Below are 23,866 nucleotides of genomic sequence, written 5' to 3'. Positions count from 1 at the left end.
CTGCCTTCCCCGGTTAAAGGTAAAACACTGTGCCCACTGTTAAATCATTAGTTCGCCGGATCAGGGGTTCTACAGCTGATGAGACCACCCTCTCTAGTGATGCTTTTATGACATCCACTAACTTCTCATGGATGGGGAGCAGCGTATGCTCCTCCTCCACAGACTCCCAGTAGGCCTCAAACCTATCTGCCATGGCTAATCGGGTGAAAGCTAGAGGTCAATGTTGGAGGAATTTAGGGAAAAAGCACTGATTTAAAAACTCCCTAGCCCATGCCAGTTACATTTGCACTAGCCAATGCTTATTGTTCACTTAGACTGTATTCTGCCTCTAAATACACTGGTCTTGGGTAGAAGAAACACACCGCGGGCAAACCGCTTATCTGGAGCAATTCAATTGTTAGGGAATTAGTTAGGGATGTAGTCCATGTTGCCTCCAGCGTGCTTACTCATATGACAGCCCCGTCCAAAAAGCAGAAGGGGAAACTGTCAGGAATGTCGCAACGTGCACCGAGTAAGGCAAGGAATGCTAGACAGGGGCGGCCTCCTATCGAGAGACACATGCCCTACACGCCCCCTTATGGGGCTGTTATTACACTTCGCGTCTTGTTGATACGAAATTTGCTACACTCGGCTTGATGCCGCAAAGCTTGTCAGTTTCTGAGGGGACCGCGCCTATCTGAGAATACTGCACCACTGTCTTCCTCCAACCCAGAAAGATGTGTCGCATCTACTGGGAAAGCCTCATTCTCTCAAGGGTTGCTTCCCGTATGAAGGCCTTCGAGGACCCCTAGGACCAGGTAAGTGCACAGCAACCACTAACTACTATTAAAAGACACAGATAAAATGGTAACACAGCGTAAATAGGATATTAATAAGGCCCACATTAACAAGACCCACAGTGGGTTCAAAAAACAATAAGCAAGGTTATGGAAAAGCACTCATCTGGCTGCTAAGCATCGAAGAAAGAGGAAGTGCTGTTATGTTGTTTATATGGGGCTTACTCTGTAGTTATGCTGTTGATTTATTGCAAACAGTCATGGGATTGGTAGTCTTCAAATAAAAATGTGTTGTTGAAGGCTTCTGAGCGGAATAAATGAAAGAGTTAAAGATAATCTGAGCCTCCGGTCCGGGCATAGAATCTGAGGAAATACAGTGATCCTGGGGGTTTTCCAAAGGGCATATGAGTCGGTGTGTCTTCTGACCATATATGCAATTGTTATGTGCCGGAGTTAGGCCCATGTAGCTACAATGCACATTTTCCTAAATATCTTTCTGCATGATAACATTTTTGCTGTGAGCTTTTGTACAAACTTGCGTGTGTGGCAATGTTGGATTTGTTTCCCTTGAACTACATTGCTTACGCATCTGGCTTTGCTCAACATTATCATGATGCCTAGAACACGTGAGTACAAGGCCTTTTGGGCGCAATGTCAAAATGTTATTCCATCTTCATCCGTGGGGCAGCAGGGTTATCTGCCTATCCATAACAGTGCTAATCTGCGTATACATCGCCAGGATGCTTTTTATTATAAATAAAGAAGTATTTTCGGGAGGTTGCAAAGGAGACACTTCAGCTGACATCGAGGGGTCCCTGTATCCTGAGGCTTCGCCAAGCAGCTGCCTAACATCTCCGGGAGGGTGTCCAGTTCATGACCCAGGCGGGTCCTACTTTCTGTCCCCCGAGGTAATGGGGTGGATCATCCAGTGGGGGGATTCTTGGTTCCACACCTACGTACACTCTAGACATACACAGAGTAGGGATTGCATAGTAGAAGTACTTCCGATTACTACCTTGTATTATATGACTGCATGTATACACCGTTTACGCACCATGGTGGAACTATATCTGATATTTTCTCTTTTAGTGCTTGTAATCGCTTTTTTCTGCTTCTGCCTACTGATTATAGCAGCACATGTATTCTATAAAAGAATAACGTTGGTTCAATAAATATTTAGAAAACATTCCATTGTGTATTCTCTGTATACTTCGCTTCGAACAAGGGTGCACTAGTAACTGAGTGAAAAGGTTCTAGATCTGTTACCACGATCCCTGAGGGGTCAGGGTTGTGATGTTCAGTGGTTGCCAGAAGCCATTCGCTCCCTGTTTGAGTTAGAGAGGCTTATGATAGCACTATTAGCTAGCTCGGCTCTAGGCCAACATATACTATGGGAGTGCATGGAATCACTCTTAAGCACCTCACCCAAAGTTTGTTGTCCACAAACTCGCACATCCTACAGATTAGTGGGAACTACACAACACTATAAAGCTTCAATTGAGCTGATCAGATTCTTTTATCAGACACACACTTCTTCACACCTACATTGAGCCGGACACTTTAGATTTATTTCTTAGCCTGAGAAAGAATCCAGATAGCTTCTATGTCCACCAAGGGGCACAGACACAAACATCTGCCCTCAACGAGGTGCCAGATGCTGTTTTTTTTTTTGCTACACCTAAGAAAGATTCTAGAAATGTTCCTCTCCTTGCTCGTTGACAAATACTCATTTCTGCGCTTTGGGTTCTCTGGCATCTAAGCAAACCTACTAACATTCCTACCCTGCTGCCAATAAAAACAGTGGCTCACATGTGTAGGTGGGCCTGTCATAACTGAAAGAAGCAGGCCAGTTATGAGACTCTGTGAAGTCAATATAGTGTGAATGTGGTCTTCTCAGGGTCAACGTTTTTGTCCTATTACTGTCCCATGCAGAATGCCCACCCACATGTGTGTGATCTTTGAATGGTAGGATTGTGCCATTTGTCTAAAGTCCTGCAGTTTTGTTTTATAGAAAATTTAAGATTTATGATTTCTCTACCAGTATTTTGACGCTTAAAGGGGATTCTGGGTAATAAAACATGTTGCCATTCATAAGTCACTCCAATGTGGATTACCTGTAACATTGGCCTTCAAAAATGCTGATGGTTTATAGGTTCTCCTAAGTACCCCCTGAACCAGAGCCAAAATTCTGCACAGTCACCCATGGAATGGTCCCACCGCCCCAATCACATTCCATGGTGCCTTATGCGTGTATTTCATCTCAATTCCAAAGAAAATATACTCACCTTATACTACCAGGCTCAAAATAACTAGTGGGACCCAGATGTGGGCCAAGACTAGGGCATGAAATGTTACTTTGTGAGGACAACTAAAGCAGACCATCATGTTTTGGGTAAAACAATTGAAGAAAATCTGAACTTTGTCTTGTTCAGTGCCATCTCCCAGCCGGCCAATCGGCCCAAGGGAGATCTGGCACCTAGTGATAGGAGGATTAGTAAATGAAATAATAGTGGAAGGTGTGTAGGATGAGTAAAGGGCAGCAAATAATGTGTACAAGCATGAATGAGGACCCTAAGAGTTCCAAGACCAGCTTTACTCCCTATTTGGTTCAGACCCTGTGTGTGCAAAAATAGTATTACAATGTCAAAGTGTCGTAATATTTTTCATAATTTAGATTTCTCTGATTACATAGTGTTATAACACTTTATAATTCCCCCCTGTAGTGTCAAAGAAGATGTATTCTGGAGAAATTACTTTTATCGAGTTTCCCTCATCAGGCAGTCAGCACAGCTCACTGCACTAGCAGCTCAGCAGCATGCTGTGGAGAAGGACGCTAAGAATGGATCCAAACAGGAGAATGAGTTACCAGGTACTTTATTAACCCCCTGACTTATGATTTTGTGGTTTACATTTGGACTTTGAGGGGGAAGGTCAATGAAACAAGAGTTTTGTGTTGCTGTGTGGCGTAAAGATTGGACAGGCTGCTGCGCTAGCAGAGGACCAGAGAGAGGAAGAGTGATTGACCCCTTCTCTCTCACACACACACATACTGTTGCTCCAATGGCCAAAATGGACTTGCAGAGCAACACATGCGGCATCCAGTTGTACTTGTAAGGGTTTGTACTTGTGTCCAGGGTAAACTATTTACAAAAACACTGGCATGGCATGCAGAAAGAAACTAGCACCGGGGTAGGGCAAGACACACAGCTTGAGACCAAGAGAATCCATTTCAATAAAGTCACAATTTAGATCTGTTACTAGTACATTAACAGTGCTCCCAAGGTGGCATTAACTATATTCGCTAAGAAACTGTTTGTAGAGATTTGCCCTTGTGTTTTAAAGATTCTTTCTACCAACCTCGGCATAGATGCTGCTCAGCAGAGATGTTGCTCGGTTGTATACGATAAAACAACAGAAACAGCTAAGTTTCTTTCCTTTTGTGTTGGTTTTAATTCTTTTTGTATCTCACTCCGTGAGACATTAATTAACTTTATAAAATGTCCTTGTCAGTGTGTTATCCTCCAGGAGTTCTCTCATTTTAATGTAATCCTTGGTAACAAATTACCTATCTTTAAGTTGTTGAATTTACATTGGGGTGGGGGGTGGCTTTCCAGCCCACCTACGTCGGTTTTTACAATATATCCGCCCCATCAGACGACCGCTGCAATGCTCGGTGATGCACCCAGACTTGGAGTGATGAAACAGCCCGCTTGCCCCTCAATGGTAGCCTAACTGCTGGTTGGTGGGCTGCTGGGGCATAGCATGTCTCTTGAAGGCCCCACATCGACAAGGGCGGTTTGTGAACCTGAGGGCTTGGGGCTGCAGAGCCCCGCTGGGCTGCTCATGCGCCCTGTCAGGACCTGACTCCTCTTTTTTGCTACCCCATTCCAATCTCGTATAAGCCATGGAGGTGTGGCATTCTGGGTCTGGTTGCAGGTCCCGACAGCACTGACTACATTGCAGCCTGGGCTGATGGCTTGCTTCATTGCCTTCCGCCACACTGATCGTAGACATTAGCCTGGCGGGGTTACCCTCTTTGTCTGCGAGGACTGCATACATGCATCTCCTACAAATGTAAGCTCCATGCTGCATCGGCATGCTACTTTTCTCGTGTCCATCCAGAGGTACTGGACGCCTGCTGCATCCACCATCCAAGTCTCAATGGGGCCCCTTCTGCCTTGCTGGGGTTTTTAGTGCGGTGCTCTGTTGTGCTCGTTGACCAAGGCCCTGACTTTCCAGCACCGCAGTGACATTGACACCTTGTCCCCTACTGCTGTGTAAGTCTGAGTGCCCCTGCACCCTCCCACCCATGACACAGGACTTTACTCACAAGATGCACTTCGGTGAGCCTGCTGCTTTGATCGCTACTTGGGGCTGATCTACAGCCTAGCGCCTTCTTACCTGCCAATCCATCTCTATACTGCTTTGCCTTTCGATTCACAGCTTGGCCTGCTGCATCTATAGTGACTACAGGCCCACTCCCCGTTCTCGTCGGGGATTTTGGTGACCCAAGGCAGAGGAAACTCAAATTTGAGCAACCCAAGACGTCGGGCCACCAGCATCTCCCTTCGGACTCCGAGGAAGCCTCACCTGTGGACATGTAGATGGCTCCCCTCGGTGGTGCAGCAACAATCCTGTCTGAACTTATAGCTGGTTTCAGATCCATCGATGCCCGTTTCAATAGCCTTACTAGTCACCTGGATCGTGTGGGAGAGCACTTACATTGTTGTGCTGCCCGGCTGGATGCCGCTGAATGGCAGATTTCTGAAATTGAAGATGACGCTACTATGATGACTCAGCTGGAGAGGGCTGAGAAATTGCTTAAGCTAACGGCTGCTCAGAATGAATACTTTGAAGCGCGCTCACGCTGTAATAAACTTCAAATCATGGGGGTCGCCGAATCTACGAACACCGGTCATCCTGATACCTTTTTTGAGAGCCTGCTTAGCAATCTTTTCACCAGGCAAGACTTCACCAGCACCTTCGTGGTTGAGAGGGCCCACAGATCGCTGGGCCACCAGCCTTCACCTGGATGATGGATATAGCCCACCTACCCCGCACATTGTCTAATCTTGCACCAGTCCGGATGGTTTTGCAGATCCCGTACGAGGGAGGGATGCCTCGGCAATGGAGATATCCTGCCAATGCCCTTCTCAACTTGGTTTTTCACTTGGAATTCTGCAATTCCATACTGGAATACTTTACTCTTAACGGCTGTACAGTTGATGAACAGGCTACCCTTTGGGAGGCCTTTGAGGCTTATATCTGCAGTGTCTGCATCTCCATCCATGCTGGGCTACTTGGAACCATTAGCCACGATCCAGACCTCATTGAAAATGAAATGAAATGAAATACCAGTATTTGTAAAGCGCACAGCTACCTCCGAAGGGGTGTCCCGGCGCTGGGGGCCCTCGGGAAGATTAAGCGAGCTATTGCCCAGAGTCACTTGGTGCTGGGCTAACCTGCCGCCGGTGATCGAACCGTGAACCCCAGATTCCAGCGTCAGTCGCCCTGGCCGCTGCGCCACTCTTGCTCACTATAGACCGTCTTTTGGCTGCCATAAGTGTGGCAGGGTATGCTCAGACGTGAGTCCCTTGCTCACTTTGCCACTGGATTCAAGCAAGCCGGGCTGAAGAAGGATGGAATGCCAGAAACCGGTCCTCGGAAGCTTGTTTCCGGTCCAGGGAAGACATGGCTTGGCAGTTCGGGCTGGACTGTTCCCATGAGGCACAGGGTCAGACTGATTTGCATATAGCCATGTCTGAACTGGGGTGGCGGAGTGGGCTAAAGAACGGTGATGGATTAAACCCAGATCTTTTGACTTGGCGTGAGTGTTTGATTCTGATGCTCAGTCCATCATCACCACCTTTTGTACCGCTTTTGGCTGCCATAAGTGTGGCAGGGTATGTTCAGACGTGAGTCCCTTGCTCACTTTGCCACTGGATTCAAGCAAACCGGGCTGAAGACGGCTGGAATGCCAGAAACCGGTCCTCGTAAGCTTGTTTCCGGTCCTGGGAAGACATGGCTTGGCAGTTCGGGCTGGACTGTTCCCATGAGGCACAGGGTCAGACTGATTTGCATATAGCCATGTCTGAACTGGGGTGGCGGAGTGGGCTAAAGAACGGTGATGGATTAAACCCAGATCTTTTGACTGGGTGTGAGTGTTTGATTGGTTCAGATGCTCCGTCCATCACCACCCCCTTTTGTACCACTATAGACCGTCAGTCAGTGATGCGAAGCAGTGCTGGCCTCCTTCACCGCCAGTTGCTCCTGTTGAAAGAGTTTAACGAACTCGGTGTGTGGGAGGTGTCTTATTTTGAGGTATATGCCATGGTATGCAGGTATGGTGAGGGGGAGAAATCAGGGCACACACTGGTGTGCCTACTGTGCCCCAATCCACATGGCAATCCTATTGTTGAGCTCCTGATGGCTGAGGGTGACATGGCTGTTGACAAAAACCGTATCACCAAGTTGTTTTTTGCGTTATTACCAGCAGCTCTATACCTTGGGTGCAACTGTAGATGGTTCTGGAATCGAGGACTACCTTTCGGAGGTTGTGAGGGTCTGGCTGACAGAGGGACAGAAGCAATTTCTGACTGCCTCTATAACCTGCTAAGATATCATCCAGGTAATAGACTTTCTCATGGCTCCAGGGCTCCTGTTCTGGATGGCCTAATGTGCAGCTTTTATAAGTCCTAAAAACTCTTGCTAGCCCCCATCTCCTTGAAGACTATGCCGATTCCTTTAACACTGGCCCTTTTCCACCTATTCTATCTGAAGCTGTCTTAACGCTGCTCCTTAAGCATTGTAAGGCTCCCCATCTCTGTATCTCTTACAGACACCTTACCCTTCTTAATCATGCTAATAAAATTCATGGTAAAATAATTGCAACGCGCCTGGAGCACTTAATGCAGCAAATTTTATCGCCGGTGCAAACTGGCGTTGTACCACATCGCTCCACCACACTCAATCGTTGGACCATTTTTGCTGTGCTGAACCAAATCTCTCTGGATATCCCCACGGCAGTCACCCTTTTTGAAAAAGCATTCAAGTCAAGTCAATAATCTTTATTTTGGTTAAAACATGAACCATAAAAGATATACATACAATTTAAAAAACAGAACCAATTTTCCATTCCGGCCCCTTTTTCCACAATTCATTTGTACCAATTGAAAATCAATCAGAAGGACTGCGATTATAAAACAATAACTACATTTCTATGTCTAAAACCATAAATCATTCATCAAAGATGTTTACAATCACAACATTACAATTAATATTTCATTGAAACATACTTTGCATGAATATTATTACTCCTTTTTCCTATTAAAGATAAAAAAGGGTCCAAGTATTTAAAAAGAGAAATAATTACAGGCATTACTGACACAAACTGATGATTCCCCATCCCACGTATAATAATTGCGTTATAGAAAACTGGTCAAGTGGCACTAAAGCTTAAGACCCCGTCTCCTTCGTACTATCGCCACAGAGAAGAGATATCTGCTTACACTGAAGACAGGGGATTGCGTTGTTTCGGTTCTAAAAATTATTTCTGCCTCACAGAAACATCTAAAACCCAAGAGACAGCAGATAGGTTTTATCCACTTTTTCCTAAGGTGTGTGTACGCAGAGCAGAAAAATAATAGATGCGCTTCGTCCTCTTTGGCGCCAATACTACACAATTTGCATCTAACCAAGTCATCCTTCCCTACGTTACCCTTATTACACGCCCAACTTGCGGTATTAGCTATGATTTGTAATATACCATAGCAAAACTTTAGGTACAGCGATTTTGCTAAAGTTGGTAAGATCTCATCCATAAAGGATTCATATCTACTCTCTGTCTGCATACCTAGGTACCTGAGAGTTAACACCCCCAAGTCCGGGTTATGTAGTTTTGAATTTGAGACAAACGCTCAATATCTTTCTTTTAGCAGTTTTCCGAGTAAGGCCCTCAGGATCAGCCCAGTAGTGACTTAGCCCCAACTTAACCATCCAGTCCTCGATATGGCTCAACCATACCAACTTTGTGGTGTTTTTTATTTTCAAAATGTCTTTTAGGGCTTCTCTATAACCTACTAGTTTGTCTATTGACCACACATGGACCCAGTACAACAAGGGTCGTAAGACCGCGTGGTCATCAGTACGATGAATATTCAGATCCATTGTGAGTGGAAGTAGGGGTGTACGCTGCGGAATCGCTAGTATTTTCCTAAAAAAGATATTCTCTTGTACCATGAAGGCGTGTTTGGCAGCATAGCCCCATAATTCGGCCCCATAAAGTAAGGCCGATTGGGCTTTTTATTTTTGTACAGCTCCAATGCTGGGGAAACAGATTTGGAGTATCATTAACGTACAAGGAGAACAGTGTTGGTGCCAGCACACATCCTTGCTTAACAACTCTTTATATGAATACTATCGGTCATTTCTCCATTTGGGCCCCATCTCACCCTGGCATAATTTGCCTCGTGCAACCTAACAATCTGTTCCAGAATTTCCGCCTGAACACCCTAGTCCCTCAGTCTTAACCACAGTAAATTTCGAGAGACCAAGTCAAATGCTGCCTTGGGGTCAACAAAGGCCACGTACAAATGTGCCCTTTTTATTTTAATGTACTTCCAGATATTGCATAAAAATCTAAACACCTGGTCGATTGTGCTAATCTTTTCTCTAAAACCTGCCTGGAACTTGGTTAGGGTACCAGTCTCCTCAATCCAAGAACTCAGCTTGCTTAAAACCTGTCTCGCAAATACCTTCTGTAGGACATCAATTAGACTAATGGGTCTATAATGGGCCGGGTTCATGCGATCCCCCTTTTTAAAAAATAGTTACAATCTCGGCGCCCCGCCATGTGTCAGGAATAGGGGCACCCTTGGCAATGTCATTACAGAGGCAGGTAATGTATGGGGCCCATATCATATTTTCATGCTTCCATAGAATAACCCAAAAATCCTGTCCGGTCCAGGGGCCTTCTCTGGTTTTATTGCTTTAATGGCTTCGATGGTTTCTGCCAAGCTAAACGACAGAGGTATCACACTCAAATTAGGTCCTAGATCATCATTGATAAAAGTAGGCTCGTTATTGGTAGGGGAATATAATTTAGAAAAATGCGAAACCCAAATATTGGCTTCCAGAAACCTATCCCTGCTGGGCGTTCCACTTCTGGAGCCCTTAGCAGTCAGACCCCAGAATAAGGCCTGGTCATTTACCTTACAAACTTCCAACAGTTCAGACCAATTTTCATCCCAGCATTTCTTTGCCTTAACTATTGTGCTCTTATAGCGCCTCCTTTTCTCCCTTACTACTAGTGCGCTATTGCTTTTCTCAGCCGGAAAGAGTTCCTTTTTAGCGTTGCGGCAGCCTTTATCATACCATATATCACCCTTAGCTAAATTTCGCTGTCCCCTTTTTAGTGGCTTATTGTTTTTGGTCCATAGTTCACCCAGTCCCAGACACACATTTCCATGGATCCGCATAATGGGGATCTCCTGTACTGGGGAGTTGATGTACGGAGAGAACAAATCTACATACAACTCGTAGATTTTTTTTAACAATAATTTCATTCCCCAGTACTAACGGCCACTTCAATGCTCTGTGGTTATTTGAGATCAGTGGGTCAATATCAGTATGTTGGGGGCAATCTCTCCCCTTGAGCGGCAAATTAAATAGTGACACACTGAGCTTCAAGCTGAGGGGGTAGTGGTCACTCTCAATACGATTCTCCACGACAAAGTCCTTTACCATCGGCCAGAGTGAAATTAAAACCATTACATAGTCTATGTCACTGTTACAGCCACCCCGCTTGAAGGTTGGCCGACTTGGGCTATCAGATGGCAAACACCCATTACAAGCACGTAAGCCATGCGCAGCAGTCAGTTGCAGTAGCTGTGCTGCAGCCGTTGAGCATGGCACGGCTGGGCTGGCTCAATTCCAGGAATATTATTAGCATTATCCTCTTGCTCAAAGGTATTTTCCAGGCATATTATCGTCTCAAATTTACGATTAAAATCCTCCCCAATAATTATCAACGTTCCCTGATCGAGCATGGAAATAATATTATCTAGTTGCTCGATAACTTTTGCTTCTTTATTGGCTGCCAGTGGCCTACTATAAACATTTAAAATACAGACTTCTCTTTTATTAGGCCCTGTGAACCTGGCTCCCAGAATATCCAGGCTGTTAGAATCTATTTGCTTGAAATTGATTCCCAACGTGATTTTTGTTCATATTGCCAGACCTCCCGAAGGTCTTCCTTTAGTTGCGGCAATAGCAGGTACACTAAATGATCTATAGCCAACTTTAAAATGGCCTTCAACAGCCCAGGTTTCTTGGAATAATATGATTTCAGAGTCATCGATGTAATCCTGCCATGTGGGATTGTTTAGTTTTTTTTTAATACCAGCTATATTCCAGGACCTCAATTTTAAGCTAGGTTCTGTCCTTATGTCAAATGTATTGCCATTCAATCTTATATTATTAGCTTCTGCTAGTTGCACCGCTTTAATACTAGCATATTGCACACTACTATTTAGGAGATCACCTTCGATTGTATCACTCGGTTTATTGTGTATGGAATGGGGGTCAAATCCGCTCCCATGGTATATTATATGCATAATGCTACTCTCACAGTCTTTTCCATTAGACATTTCGGTGATCCTAACCTCGTTGTTTGTGTCACTCGGTTTATTGTGCAGGGAATGGGGGTCAGATCTACTCACATGGGATATTATATTCATATGGCTACTCTCAGAGTCTTTTCCATTAAACATTTCGGTGACCATAACCTCATTGTTTACAGTGGTACCCAAGTCTGAGACCTCGCCCATACTATGCAGAGGCAATGTAGGGTCTAGGTTATTACAAACTAGCCTTACTTGCTTTTTCGGGTATTTTTCGAGGGTCTTTTTGTTACAAACACCCCATAGTATATCATCCCCTGTATCCAGAGCTTCTAGTCTACTTAGTCCTTCACCTCTCAGCCAGTCTACACCTTCAAGGCCATATAACTCCTCAAATTGATTCATGGTAGGAATAGTAAAATAATTCTTAGACCCACCCATAGTCCCTGCTCGTTGCATCCCAAAGGGGTTATAATTAGATAATGCCATGGGAGCTGGACGGTAAAAGTAGGTCAGATCGTAAGTATGTATGCCACTCCCGTCACTTGGATAAAATCGGTCACAAATATAACCCTATCCCTAACATTGACAATAACAGAATCCCCGGCTATATCCTTAGTTCTTTGCCCAACCCAGTTTACTCTTCGAGCATACAAGATTTCCCCATCAATGTTGCTTGGGAGGGGTCTATTCTTGCTTAACCAGAAGGTTAACTTATTTTTCAATTCTGGGTAAGTTTCTGTTTTATCATTCTTTAACTCCGGTACCCCAGTAAGTACAGCCACATATGGGAAGGAGTCCGGTGGCAGATCAATGCAATTTAGATCAGTTTTTTTCTTTGTAATGTTAGTAGGTTCCCTAACTCCCAATGCTTTATACTTGATCTGCCTCACGGTTCCATGCTCATTTGTCTGCCTCTCCTCCCTCACCACATGGCAGCTTCTTGCTGGGTCCCTTATCCTACTTTCTGAAGGTGCAGGGGCCTGGTTATTACTGCTGGGTACCACAGGAGTTGCATTAGTTATAATCGGGATAGGCAGCGAAGTTGTTCCAACTACGGGTGCATTTAGTGTATTTACTTCACCCGTGTTGTCTCTCGTTGAAAACTCAACCAGCTTTTTTAATATACCAAGGTACTCAGTAGTATTATGCTCGAGTCTCTCCAACCTTTCGCTGATTACCTTTGTCCTCTCTAGAAGAGGTAAAATTAGGGACTTCATCAGTTGTTCCACTTGGGCCATAAAGCCTATAGGTAATTGAAGCGGGGGGATAATTGAGTCAATCACCCTTACGGTTGAGAGCATTGAAAGAGGGGTAGATGACAGTGCCTGAGGTGGCAATATAATGTCTTGAGGGGTCACCGCCTCTTCTGTAGTGTTATTAGCGTTATTAGACACTATTGAGGTTTTTAACATCTTTGGGCATCTCCCCTTCTGAGCACCTCCTCCCCGCTTCCTCTTAGCAGTAGTAGATAGTCCTGTAGTTTGCTTTATCTTATGAGTTTTTGTGCTATTTTTCACACAGGACCTTGTAGAGGGATGTGGTGCAGCATTACTAGGTACATCCTCCAGGTCTAGGGTGTTCGATAAAACAAGTGGGGTAGTCTCATTTAACACTGGTATATCGGGTAAACTCCCTGCCTTATAATCAGTGTTATCTCCCTCATTAGTATGTGTGTTAGCATTAGCTTGCCCTTCTAAATGATTTGGGGAAATGACCGACATTATAGCCCCTAAAGATGATCGCCTTACATACATTAGTTCGAGGGAAAGGCGACGCTCTGTCAGGGCTATTTCATGCTCAAGAACCGATTTTTGCCCTCATAATAAACTGATAGTGTTCCACTTATGGTACCCCCACCGCGGCCCTCCTCCCCTTCCCTGCACGTGCCGCCATTACTATGCTAGGTACAAGTCGGCACATCTGATCCACGCCCCAGCAATAAGTTAACAGCCAATCTCAATACAACAATCTACAAATAAAGGTAATGGTCTCCTTACAGTTCTGGAACAGTTCGGAGGGTGGCCCAGCCCAGCCTCCTCCGGGCTACGACGGGCGCGGATGGAACCGCCCTTGGCCCGGGCAGCGCCCAGGCACGCCCGTGCGCGTCTCGCGCTGCGGGAGGGCCAAGCCATTTTTAAGCGCCTCCCGGCGCTGCCAGTGAATCAGAACAATCGCGCCCCGGGGACTCTGGGAAATGTAGTCCCGTTGCGGTCGTCATGCGTTGCAATCCCCACGGACTGGTCAATGGCAGCAGGACAGGCAAGTGGCGGCAGCAGGGCAAAATCCGAAGGTGAGTGACCCTGCAACAAAGTTATCGTCCCGCGCTGCGGAAGGGCCAAGACATTTTTTAACTCCTCCCGGCACTGCCAGTGATGCAGAACAATCGCGTCCCAGGGACTCTGGGAAATGTAGTCCCTGCGCGGTCAGTGCGGTCGTCGTTCGTTGCAGTCCCCATGAACTGGTCAATGGCAGCAGGACAGGCAAGTGGGGGGCAGCAGGGCAAAATCCGAAGGTGAGTGACCCTGCAACAAAGTTATCGTCCCGCATTCAACTCGCTCCAGTGGGATATTACTCAAATTGGGTCTCCTGAAGGGTTTCTGGACCGTATCATGCTACTGTATTCTAAACCCGTGGCCCGTCTACGCATTTATGATTCGATTACTGCTCTGTTCTCAGTGTCACGTGGGACCCGTCAGGGCTGCCCCCCTCACCTCACCTACTGTACTTGAAGCCGGAAATAGATCAGGCCAGAGGGCCCCCACTCTCCTGTAACCTACCACTAGGCCTCCCAAGAGGTCCTGCAGATATTCAGACGTTGCCTACTTCAAGTTGGACCTTGGCAAAACTCCGTTGATATTTGGGAGGCAGATTACTCTATTACCCACCATTACCTCTTATTCATAATCTGTGACTCCCTTAACCCAGGATAAACTTGTTCAACGCTCCCTGCAGAGTCCATCCCTACATACACTGGGGGATCTTATTCCAGATGGGCATGTCATCACACACAGCACACTTGCTGCTTCTGTGGTCTCCACATCCATGGACTATTTTATACTCTCCGCTTACAGAATACATTGCGTGTCCGGGTTTTGCAGCGTGAATCTTTCTGGATTCACTATGCTGTGCATATTCCGCAATCTGGTCGTTGGGTCTGGAATCGTAGTCTTTTTTCTCTCTTTTTTTTTTTTTTTCCGTAGCCCAGGTGGGCGTCGACGTCCAACCTTTTGGTGTACCTTCGGTGACGTCGGCATGCTTCCGGCGGAAGCTACCACCCTTGGGTGCCATCTTCAGATTCTTTTTTACGCTTTCCGGTCTGGATCGTCGCGTGAAGCTCCAGAAGTTTTGGAGGAAAAAAGGAGGAAATACAACTACTATTCGACGGTAGAAACCGGAAAAGATTGGGAGAAGAAGACCATCCGAGAGGAGACGACGAAGAAAGAGAAGAACATCGAGATCTTCGACGTCCTTGGAGGAATGCGCACACAGGGGGCCCCCTGAGCGCAGGGATGTACAAGACTCCATTTAAATTCTGCAAATACTGCCACCCCAAGTTTGCGCAGAAGGACCAGCACCCGGTCTGCAACCTCTGCCTGCCTATCGACCACGAGAGCAGAGACTGCAACGCTTGCTCCGTCTTCAAGCCGAAGACACTCCGAGTTCGAGAGAAGCAGAGGATAGCTCACCACACGATGCAAGGCAAGGGCCAGGCCCCGACGCTTTATGAACTGGGCCTCTCCACCGACGACGAGGACAACATCGCCGAAGGTCCAGATGACTTCACAGTCGCAGAGACCGATAAGAAAACGCCTGACAAGGTAGGAGAGTCTGCGACCCCGAAAACTCCCACAGGGCCTCGAAAGCCAGAGGCAGACTCTTGAAAGGCAGAGTCCAAAGCCTCGAAAAGAGCACAGGCGCCGAAAAGTTTGACGGCCGAAGCTGCATCCTGCGAAAAAGAGCCCAGCGGATCCTTCAAAAAGGACTCCCGGAGGCCGAAGACCGGCGAAAAGCAAAGGTCGTCGAAGCAAGCCCCCGAAAAAGGGTCTTCGACTTCGAAGGAAAAGGAGCTGAAGAAAGCTTCGACGTTAAAGACGCCGCCGAAGAGAGCAGCCGAAACGCTCGACGACGACCAGGCCGCGGAGATGCTGAGAAAGAAAAGGAGGCTCGAGGCCGAAATGGAGAACATCCTCCAGAGAAAGAAAGACTTCGACGAAAGAATGAGAAGTTACAAGATTCCCTCAAGGGCGGCAACGTCCGTCGCTGAGGTGCAGGAGCACGAGGAGTTCGACGTCGAAGAGCCGCCGAAAACTCCGGAGCTCTCGGAGCACAAAGAGGAAGAGGACCTCTATTATACAGAAGGTGATTACGGGGATCAGCAGTCAAGCTACGGCTCAGGTTCCTCGACGGCCCAAGACCAGGATTGGCAGGACATCGAGGCCGAAAGCCCGGAGGAGGCTGTGGAGACATACCCTTCGAGACCTTCGCCCCCGGATGATATCGGGGCATACAACAAGGTCGTCAGGAAGGCAGCAGCAGCTTATGGGGTTAAGCTAGAGGAGGAGAAGCCAAAAGCAGATTTCCTGCTTGAAACTTTGCTCCCCACACAGACAAGAAGCCAATTCCTGCCCATGCTGAAAAGTATCACAGACCAGGGGAAGGAAGCCTTCAAGGACCCGGCTACATGCAGATCAGTAACGCCGAGGACGGAAAAGAAATACAAATTCTCCTCCCAGGACCCGGCTTACATCAAGGGGTCCGTCACAGCAGATTCAATAATCTCTGCAACGGCCAGAAGAAGGGCCAATGTCCCAACAACATCTGGGCCTCCACCTGACAAGGAAAGCAGGAGGATGGACCTAACGGGCAGGAAAATAGAGAGAAACGCCGCAACGCACTGGCGGATGGCAAACTCAAACGCCCCCCTGAGCAGACATCAATACTAACATTGGGATGAGATGGGGCAATTGCTCAAGCACCTCTCGGAACAATACCGTGAGAGGGCATCACACCTTGTGGAAGAGGGGAAAAGCATTGCTAACTCGTGCCTGAAGACGGCCTTGGATGGGGCTGAAACATCCACCCATCTGATGGCTATAGGCATCACAGAGAGAAGGCAAGCCTGGCTCAGGATCTCAGGCTTCAAAGCTGAGGTTCAGAACAACATCCTGAACACACCCTTCAATGGTGAAACACTGTTCAGAGCCCCAGTTGATGAGAAGCTCACACAACTGAAGGACAACAAGACGGCAAGGTCCATGGGGGCCCTGCAATTCAGGGGGATGAGAGGAGCACTCCTACGTGAAGGCCGAACGGCAGAGGTGGAAACCAGCGAGGAAAATCACACAAGGCGTTCCACCAGGGACAACAGAGTGACAACCAAGGTCACCAGGGCCAGCAGAGGCAAAACTGGAACTACCAGAACAGGGGCCAGTCCTTTCGATCAAGAGGAAACGGACGAGGACAGAGAAGGAGAGGCGGTGAACAACCCCCCTCTAAGTGACTGCACACGAGAAAAGGTGCTCACCCACTCGAACCCTCCGGGGGAAGAGCACGGAAAAACAAGGAGAGGGCTACACGGACAAGACACAAAAGAACATGTACCGCCAGTAGGAGGCAGGCTAAGATTTTTTCTCCAGGAGTGGAGAAAGATCACCACAGACAAGTGGATACCGAACATCATGCAGTTTGGATACTGCATAGAGCTGCTAAAGAATCCACCAAACAGAAAGCCAAAGAGAAGAGAGCACTCGGGAACAGAGCTGCGATTGCTCCAAAAAGAAGCTCAAGAACTACTCCTCAAGGAGGCCATTGAAACGGTTCCATTCAAAGAACGGAACAGAGGAGTGTACTCAAACTACTTCCTGGTACCAAAAGTGGACGAAAGCCTAAGACCCATCCTTGACCTACGGTTCCTAAACAAATATGTAAAGACCCAAAAATTCAAGCTGACGTCCCTACAAGAGGTCATCCCACAGATAAAGGCCGGGGACTTCTTGTCCACCATAGACCTCAAGGATGCGTACCTGCACATCCCCATGAACAGGCAGCACAAGCACATGCTAAGATTCACAGTGAACAACGATCACTACCAATTCACAACCCTGGCTTTCGGTCTAAAATCCACACCAAGGGTGTTCACCAAATGCCTCGCGGCAGTGGCCGCACATCTGCGAAGGGAGGGGATACACGTGTACCCCTACCTCGACAACTGGCTTGTAAAGGCAAGCTCTTACAGGACATGCAAAGATCACGCACAGCAGGTCACAAGAACGCTAACAGGCCTGGGATTCTCCATACACTGGGGAAAATGCTCAATGGAACCAGAGCAGGTGAAGATCTTCTTGGGTGCTCAAATCGACACCGTCCAATGCAGGGTGTCACCCAGCGAAAAGAGAACACTCAGCCTACTGAGGGAGAAACGTCACTACCAGAAGGGGCGAGCTCTGACAGTAAGGACAGTGAGCAAGAACTTGGGAATGATGGCGTCATGCATACACCTGGTCCCCAATGTACGCCTACAGATGAGACCGCTCCAAGAGTGGCTACAACAGCAATGGTCACAAGCTACAGGAAGTTTGGAGGATCTAGTGGTTGTAACGAACAGGGTGCAGGAAAAAATAAGGTGGTGGACCAAGGAAAGGATAACAGTAGAGAAACCTCTAACACCACCGGACCCAACAGTGACCATCACCACAGACGCATCCCAGAAGGGATGGGGTGCACACATGAACAAGCTCAGAGTGAGGGGCCTGTGGAGCCCTACAGATGCGGTCAGACACATCAATTACCTGGAGCTGAAAACAGTGTTGCTAGCACTCAAGGCCTTCCAGAAACACCTGTACAGCCAGAAGGTACTGATACAAACAGACAACACCACAACAATGTTTTACATAAACAAACAAGGGGGAACTCAATCATTCCCTATGTCAAGCTTGGCACAGGAAATCTGGAGATGGGCAATACCACTCAAAATAGACCTGCTAGCCATACACCTGCCAGGGAATGACAATTTAGAAGCGGACTGGCTCAGCAAGCAGACTTCAGCATCCCACGAGTGGGAATTCAATATACAGGAAACAGAGAAACTATTCAGGAGGTGGGGCACTCCGACAATAGACCTATTTGCAACACACCGGAATGCCAAATGCCAATACTTTGCATCCAGGCAACCAGAGGCCCTATCACAGGGGAATGCCCTTTGGATAAGCTGGTCAAAAACATTTGCCTACGCTTTTCCCCCGATACCACTGATCCCCAGGGTTCTCAACAAATGCATGACAAGCAACATGACGCTGATCCTGGTGGCACCACAATGGGCCAGGCAGACCTGGTACTCTCAGATAATGGAGATGGCGCAAGGGCCCCCCCACAAGTTCTCAAAAAGAAGAGACCTACTGTCCATGGAAAACGGATACGTTCTACACCCAGAGCCGGAGAGCCTCAACCTCTCAGCCTGGCTCCTGAGGACTTAGAGTTCGCACATCTAAAACTACCAGACAGCACCCTGCCGGTGCCGCGAGAGGCAAGAAGGCCCAGCACACGCAAATGCTATGGGGAAAAATGGAAAAGATTCACTCAGTGGTGTTGCAAGAAAAAACTACACAGAAAACTGACCAGGGAATCTACGGTGCTAAGGTACCTCACGCACCTAATAAAGGCTAAACTAAGCTCATCCTCGCTAAGGGTAAACCTGGCAGCGATTGTGGCATACACAAGAGGAGAAACAGGGAGAAGCTTCTTCACATCTCAGGTCGTAAAAAGATTCCTGGAAGGGGCTAAAAGAATAGCGCCACCTAAAAGAATGCCGCCGCCGGCTTGGAACCTGAATGTAGTACTGACAGAGCTCATGAAAGCACCTTTCGAACCTGTCCGCAAACAAAACTTCTCTCCCCAATCATAGGCGTGAGTTCCTACATTATAAATCCCTTAATTGTGCCTATACCACCCCACAGGGCCTTGCCAAAATCGATCCTATTGGGTCCCATCACTGCCCGAAGTGCAGTTCTCCCAATGCTGGTTTCCTTGAGTGGAATTGCCCACACATTCAGTCCTATTGGCTCCAAATTCTGTCCTTGATTTCCACTATAATTGAACTCCAGTTGGAGTCTGACCCTTTAATGGCCCTGCTGGGTTACGTTAAGCCTCTCTCTTCCCCTTACCAACGTTTTGCTTCTAGGGTGCTAATGCTGGCTGAACACCCTATTGCCATCTGTTGGGGCAGTAGTCGCTGCCCCACCACAGATGAGTGTCTGAAGGATATGGCCATTTGTGATAACACCAGCGACATCTATGCTACGCTTCAACCTCTTGACCTTAAAATATTTGGCAACCATTACATGATTATCTGCTCACTTTGGATACTGATGTTTGTCGATATGATGTTGACTGAAACTCATCCTGTATATACCACATTGGCATGACCTGAGATCCTCCATACTGCCAGATGACACTTGTTTGGAACCTCCTCCTACCCATACTCCCCTCTACTTATGGCCTCCAGTCTTTGCTCTTTGTTGTACCCCAAGTGCCTTTTGATATCTGTTTATCTTTTATTTTCTATGAGCTTGCTGTAGTGCTCTAAATGTGGCTCATACCCAGTTGTGTTTTCTCATGTCTGCGTTCAGTCTTTAAAAAGCTTCAAAAATAAAGTAAAAAAAATAAGTTATAGAATTCACGGTGTAAATCAGCTAGAAATTATTCTGTCCAAGGCTAGTGTTTTTTTTTTTTTGATGACTGCTTATTTGTTTCAGCTGTTATGGCAATGCCCTCAAAGCACAATTAATGAATGACTGCGGCGTAAAACACTTGTGTTTCAGAGTTATTTCCTTATTATTTGAGTATGACTCCTCATATGTAATGGTTTCTACAAACGTGGAATATACCTGTGTGATTCCGCGAAGCTTTGCATGTTTTTGTTGTGTTTCATTTCAAATGAAAGGTATCACAACCTACAACACATTTTTAAGCGAACATCGCTGATGCATCCCAAAAATGTGTTTGTATTTAGAATAGCATAGAGATTCTCTCAGCAGCATTAATAAGGAAGAGGGTGTTACCATACAAGAGCTAGAGTGTAAAATTTCTGTTCATGGAAATTACAATGTGTCCTGTCTTAATATGAGGAATGATAGTTCTGAAATAAGCAGTGCCATTTGTTTAGCCTTGTAAACGTTCCCAAAGTTATGCTTTTAACATTTTTTATGAAAGGCCAAAGTTTGAAATATTTTATTTTTAGAAAGGGGCGTAGTTAGTAGAAGTTTCTGAAGTGGGGAAACTAATAATGTTTGCTTTTCAGAGGAACCGTGGTCCACCGTCTTCCTATTCACTCACCCACTTTTTATTATTATTATAGAAACGGTACGTCCGAAAACCCCACCAGTTGCTGTGAAATCAAAAGGAAAACCCCACGTGGTGAGAAGATATTTTTATGTTTATTGTTAACATTTCAAGATGCTTTAATTATAAAACGTTGTTTTGCATTATTAGGGGGTGACCTAAACCAGCCAAAGACTGTTCTCGTTGTGATGTTCTTCACTAAAGTGTGATAAATCATAACTTGAGCATTTTTAGTGTCCCTGTAAGGGCCTTGCTCCACTGTAAAGGTAAAAGAAAAAAAGGGTCGATGGATTCCAGTGCTTCAAAGAGAAGGCAGATTCTGCACTATATGTATTATTGTTTAAAAGGATTTAACTGGGTGATTTGTGGCAACATATTTTTGTATTTGTAGTCAATCGCTTCTATATTACGTAGTTTTGGCCCTGAATAGCATCTAAATTGCTGAGCACCAGCACCAGTTTCTACTGGCAACTTGTGTAATGGCACCTGGTAGGCATACAACTGAACATGAATCATAGTGGTATGCTTGCAAGGTGCCATCATATCAGATCATACCCCTAACCAGTGAAACACTATCAGAAGAATTTTCACGTGAGACTAGCACAGGCCATGTCTCATTTTGCCATTGTTGTCCTTACTAAATGGATTAAGGGTCACTATGAATCTGTTGGTGCTTGTGGACATAACACACCACCATTGGAGGATCAAGGTGAGAGACAAATTCTAGATATCACAATACACAGCTGATGCTGCCAGTAAGGTGCTCCTCTGCTCTTTAGGTCATGTCCTGGGCTGTATCGCCTTTGCCGGCTGGGTAGTGACAGATGCTATTCTGCAACGCCCTAAACTGTCCGTGAATTGGCTGGCATTTTGGCACTCTTGGATCTTGTTGCCCTGGGCCTGCTGTTGACTGGAGGGTTATCCCCTGGGCCCGTGGATCTCTGTTGTTCTGCTCACAGCCTGCCTCATATCTCTGCTAGATGTCACTTTCATTTGCACTGTACAGATAAGGCAATCTCGACGTGTACCTGCTTTTTGTGGTTGGTGGACTTGGAACGCTCTACATTAGTACACTTAACTGAAGGACATTATTCACAGATCCTAAACACCGCAGGCTACCTTGGACCAGACAAAACACCTAGGGGCCACAGCTCTCATTCTGATGCGGATAAAGCCACAGACTGTGACCCAGATATATCTGCCAATAGTAATATGTCCACCACCATGTTTAAGCTCAAGGCGGGCTTCCAAGCAATGGACACTAGTTTTGATACCCTTGCCGGCCGCATGGTTAGAATGGGGAAACGGCTGGACTGCTGGGGGGCACAAACTGATGGGACGGAGGAGAGGTTATCCGGACTGGAGGATGGTGTTACTTCCTTGCAGAAAAGGCTGGACAAAATGGAACGTGTTTTAAAACAAGTTGCAATTAAGAACAAAGAGCTTGAAGCAAGGCCCTGTAGGAACAATATACGCATTTATGGTATTGCGAAAACCACCAACATGGGTCTCCCTGACGCATTCGTCAAGCAACTTCTTATTGACCTTTTCGACCGGTCCAGCTTTCCTACAACCTTCACAGTAGGTCAAGGTCATCACTCACTGGGCCCTAGGCCCCCTGAGGGCACCCCACCTCACTACCTCATAGCACGACTTCTTAACTACAAGGACCGGGTCAGCGCCCTTTGCCTTGTTTGTGAAAGCGGCCCGCTTCAGTATCAAGGTGCCAGTATCTCACTTTATCTGGATTTCACCCCCATGGTACAGGAGGCCTGCTTGAATATCAGTGATGCTGAAAACTCTCTTTGTAAACTGGGCGCTCGATATGCAATGCTTTATCCGCCCAGACTCAGCATGGAACATAATGGAAAAACTTGCATTTGCCTATTGCAAAAAACTGCCAGCTAGACCATCCCCCTCCTAGACAGACATCACCGGAACATATCAGTGCAGGTCCATCTCAGCGTTCGTCCTAGCCTCTCTACACTGGCTCAAAGTAACTGTTCTACTTCTGTCTCTGGGCAGATCCTTTAGGATATTACTATCAGGTTCTCCTTTTCTTGTTTTGCTTATCATTTACCCATACTATTTGTGCAAGCTACTATTGTATGATCGCAGTTGATTATTAACTCCTTTGCATACTTCTTTTCACACATAGGCCACCACTTGCTGAGTTGTCAACGTGCCCCTAAGGTGAACGCCAACTCTTTCACAATGGTATTATTTTTTGTTTTGTCTTCAACTCCTGGGATTTGCTGGATTTCTTATCTGGTATGGGTGGGGGGTTGGGATACTAATGTTCTGTTCTTGTTGATGTCTATTCGGTATTATATGTTTGCACGCTGTGGCACATCACGCACTATATACGCACTATATACAACATCACCTCTTGCATGTCCACTTCCGTTCTTTTTTCCCCATCTGATATGCCGCCTCCTATATGAACAGGTCACTCAATCTCTTTCTGATTTCATGGAACATACATGGAATAAATATCCCATGTGAATGGAAACTATTATTGTGTTATCTGAATCTGCATTTTATCAAGATTTCTTTCCTCCTGGAGAGACACCTACCCCCTCAGCACTGATGTGTATGCCAAGACACTGGGGACTCATAGTTTTGCTGCAGGTATCCTTTTCTCTATTCACATGCTGTGCATTACTCCTCCATCTAGTGGTTGGGGTCTGGAGTTGTCGCTATTACTTTTTTTTTTTCCGCGGTGGACGCGGCCAAACACCATTTGGTGCTAGGTCCATCCCTTGTGTGACTTCAGACGACGCCCGCAAGTTCCTGTGCAAGGTAACCATCTTCAGATTCTTTTTTCTGCCACTGGGTCTGGAAGCAAGGGAAGGTACTCTGAAGTTTTGGACAAAATCCCCGAAAAACTTTGGGGAATTTAGGAGAAAAAAATTATTCTACATCGATCAAGAAGGAACTGGAGAAGGAGAGACACCTCCGGCCTCCTTTCCCCATCGCAGGACCCAATTGGAACAACAATGACACAGATGAATCGAAATAAGGCAAGGTGTGGGCCATAGAAAATACCCCTTTCAAATTTTGCCGTAATTGCCACCACAATTTTGCGCAACGCGATCCACACAACATCTGTAACCTCTGCCTGGCTAGGGA

At 46.5% G+C, this 23,866-nt stretch overlaps 1 protein-coding gene across 2 annotated transcripts in view; it reads left to right on the top strand.

Annotated features, from left to right (window-relative positions):
* Positions 1-23,866, top strand: part of SYAP1 (synapse associated protein 1) — a 264,963-nt gene that overhangs the window by 183,914 nt on the left and 57,183 nt on the right. For both annotated transcript variants that reach the window (XM_086934326.1, XM_086934327.1), the window contains exons 6-7: positions 3,500-3,645; positions 20,751-20,809. In XM_086934326.1, the coding sequence (XP_086790452.1) occupies positions 3,500-3,645; positions 20,751-20,809 (205 nt within the window). The remainder of the gene's footprint in view (positions 1-3,499; positions 3,646-20,750; positions 20,810-23,866) is intronic.

This window comes from Lissotriton vulgaris, chromosome 8 (genome assembly GCF_964263255.1).
Source record: "Lissotriton vulgaris chromosome 8, aLisVul1.2, whole genome shotgun sequence".
Classification (NCBI taxonomy): Eukaryota; Metazoa; Chordata; class Amphibia; order Caudata; family Salamandridae; genus Lissotriton; species Lissotriton vulgaris.
The sequence above is the reverse complement of the archived record's forward strand: the minus strand, read 5'-3'. Positions and strand labels throughout refer to the sequence as shown.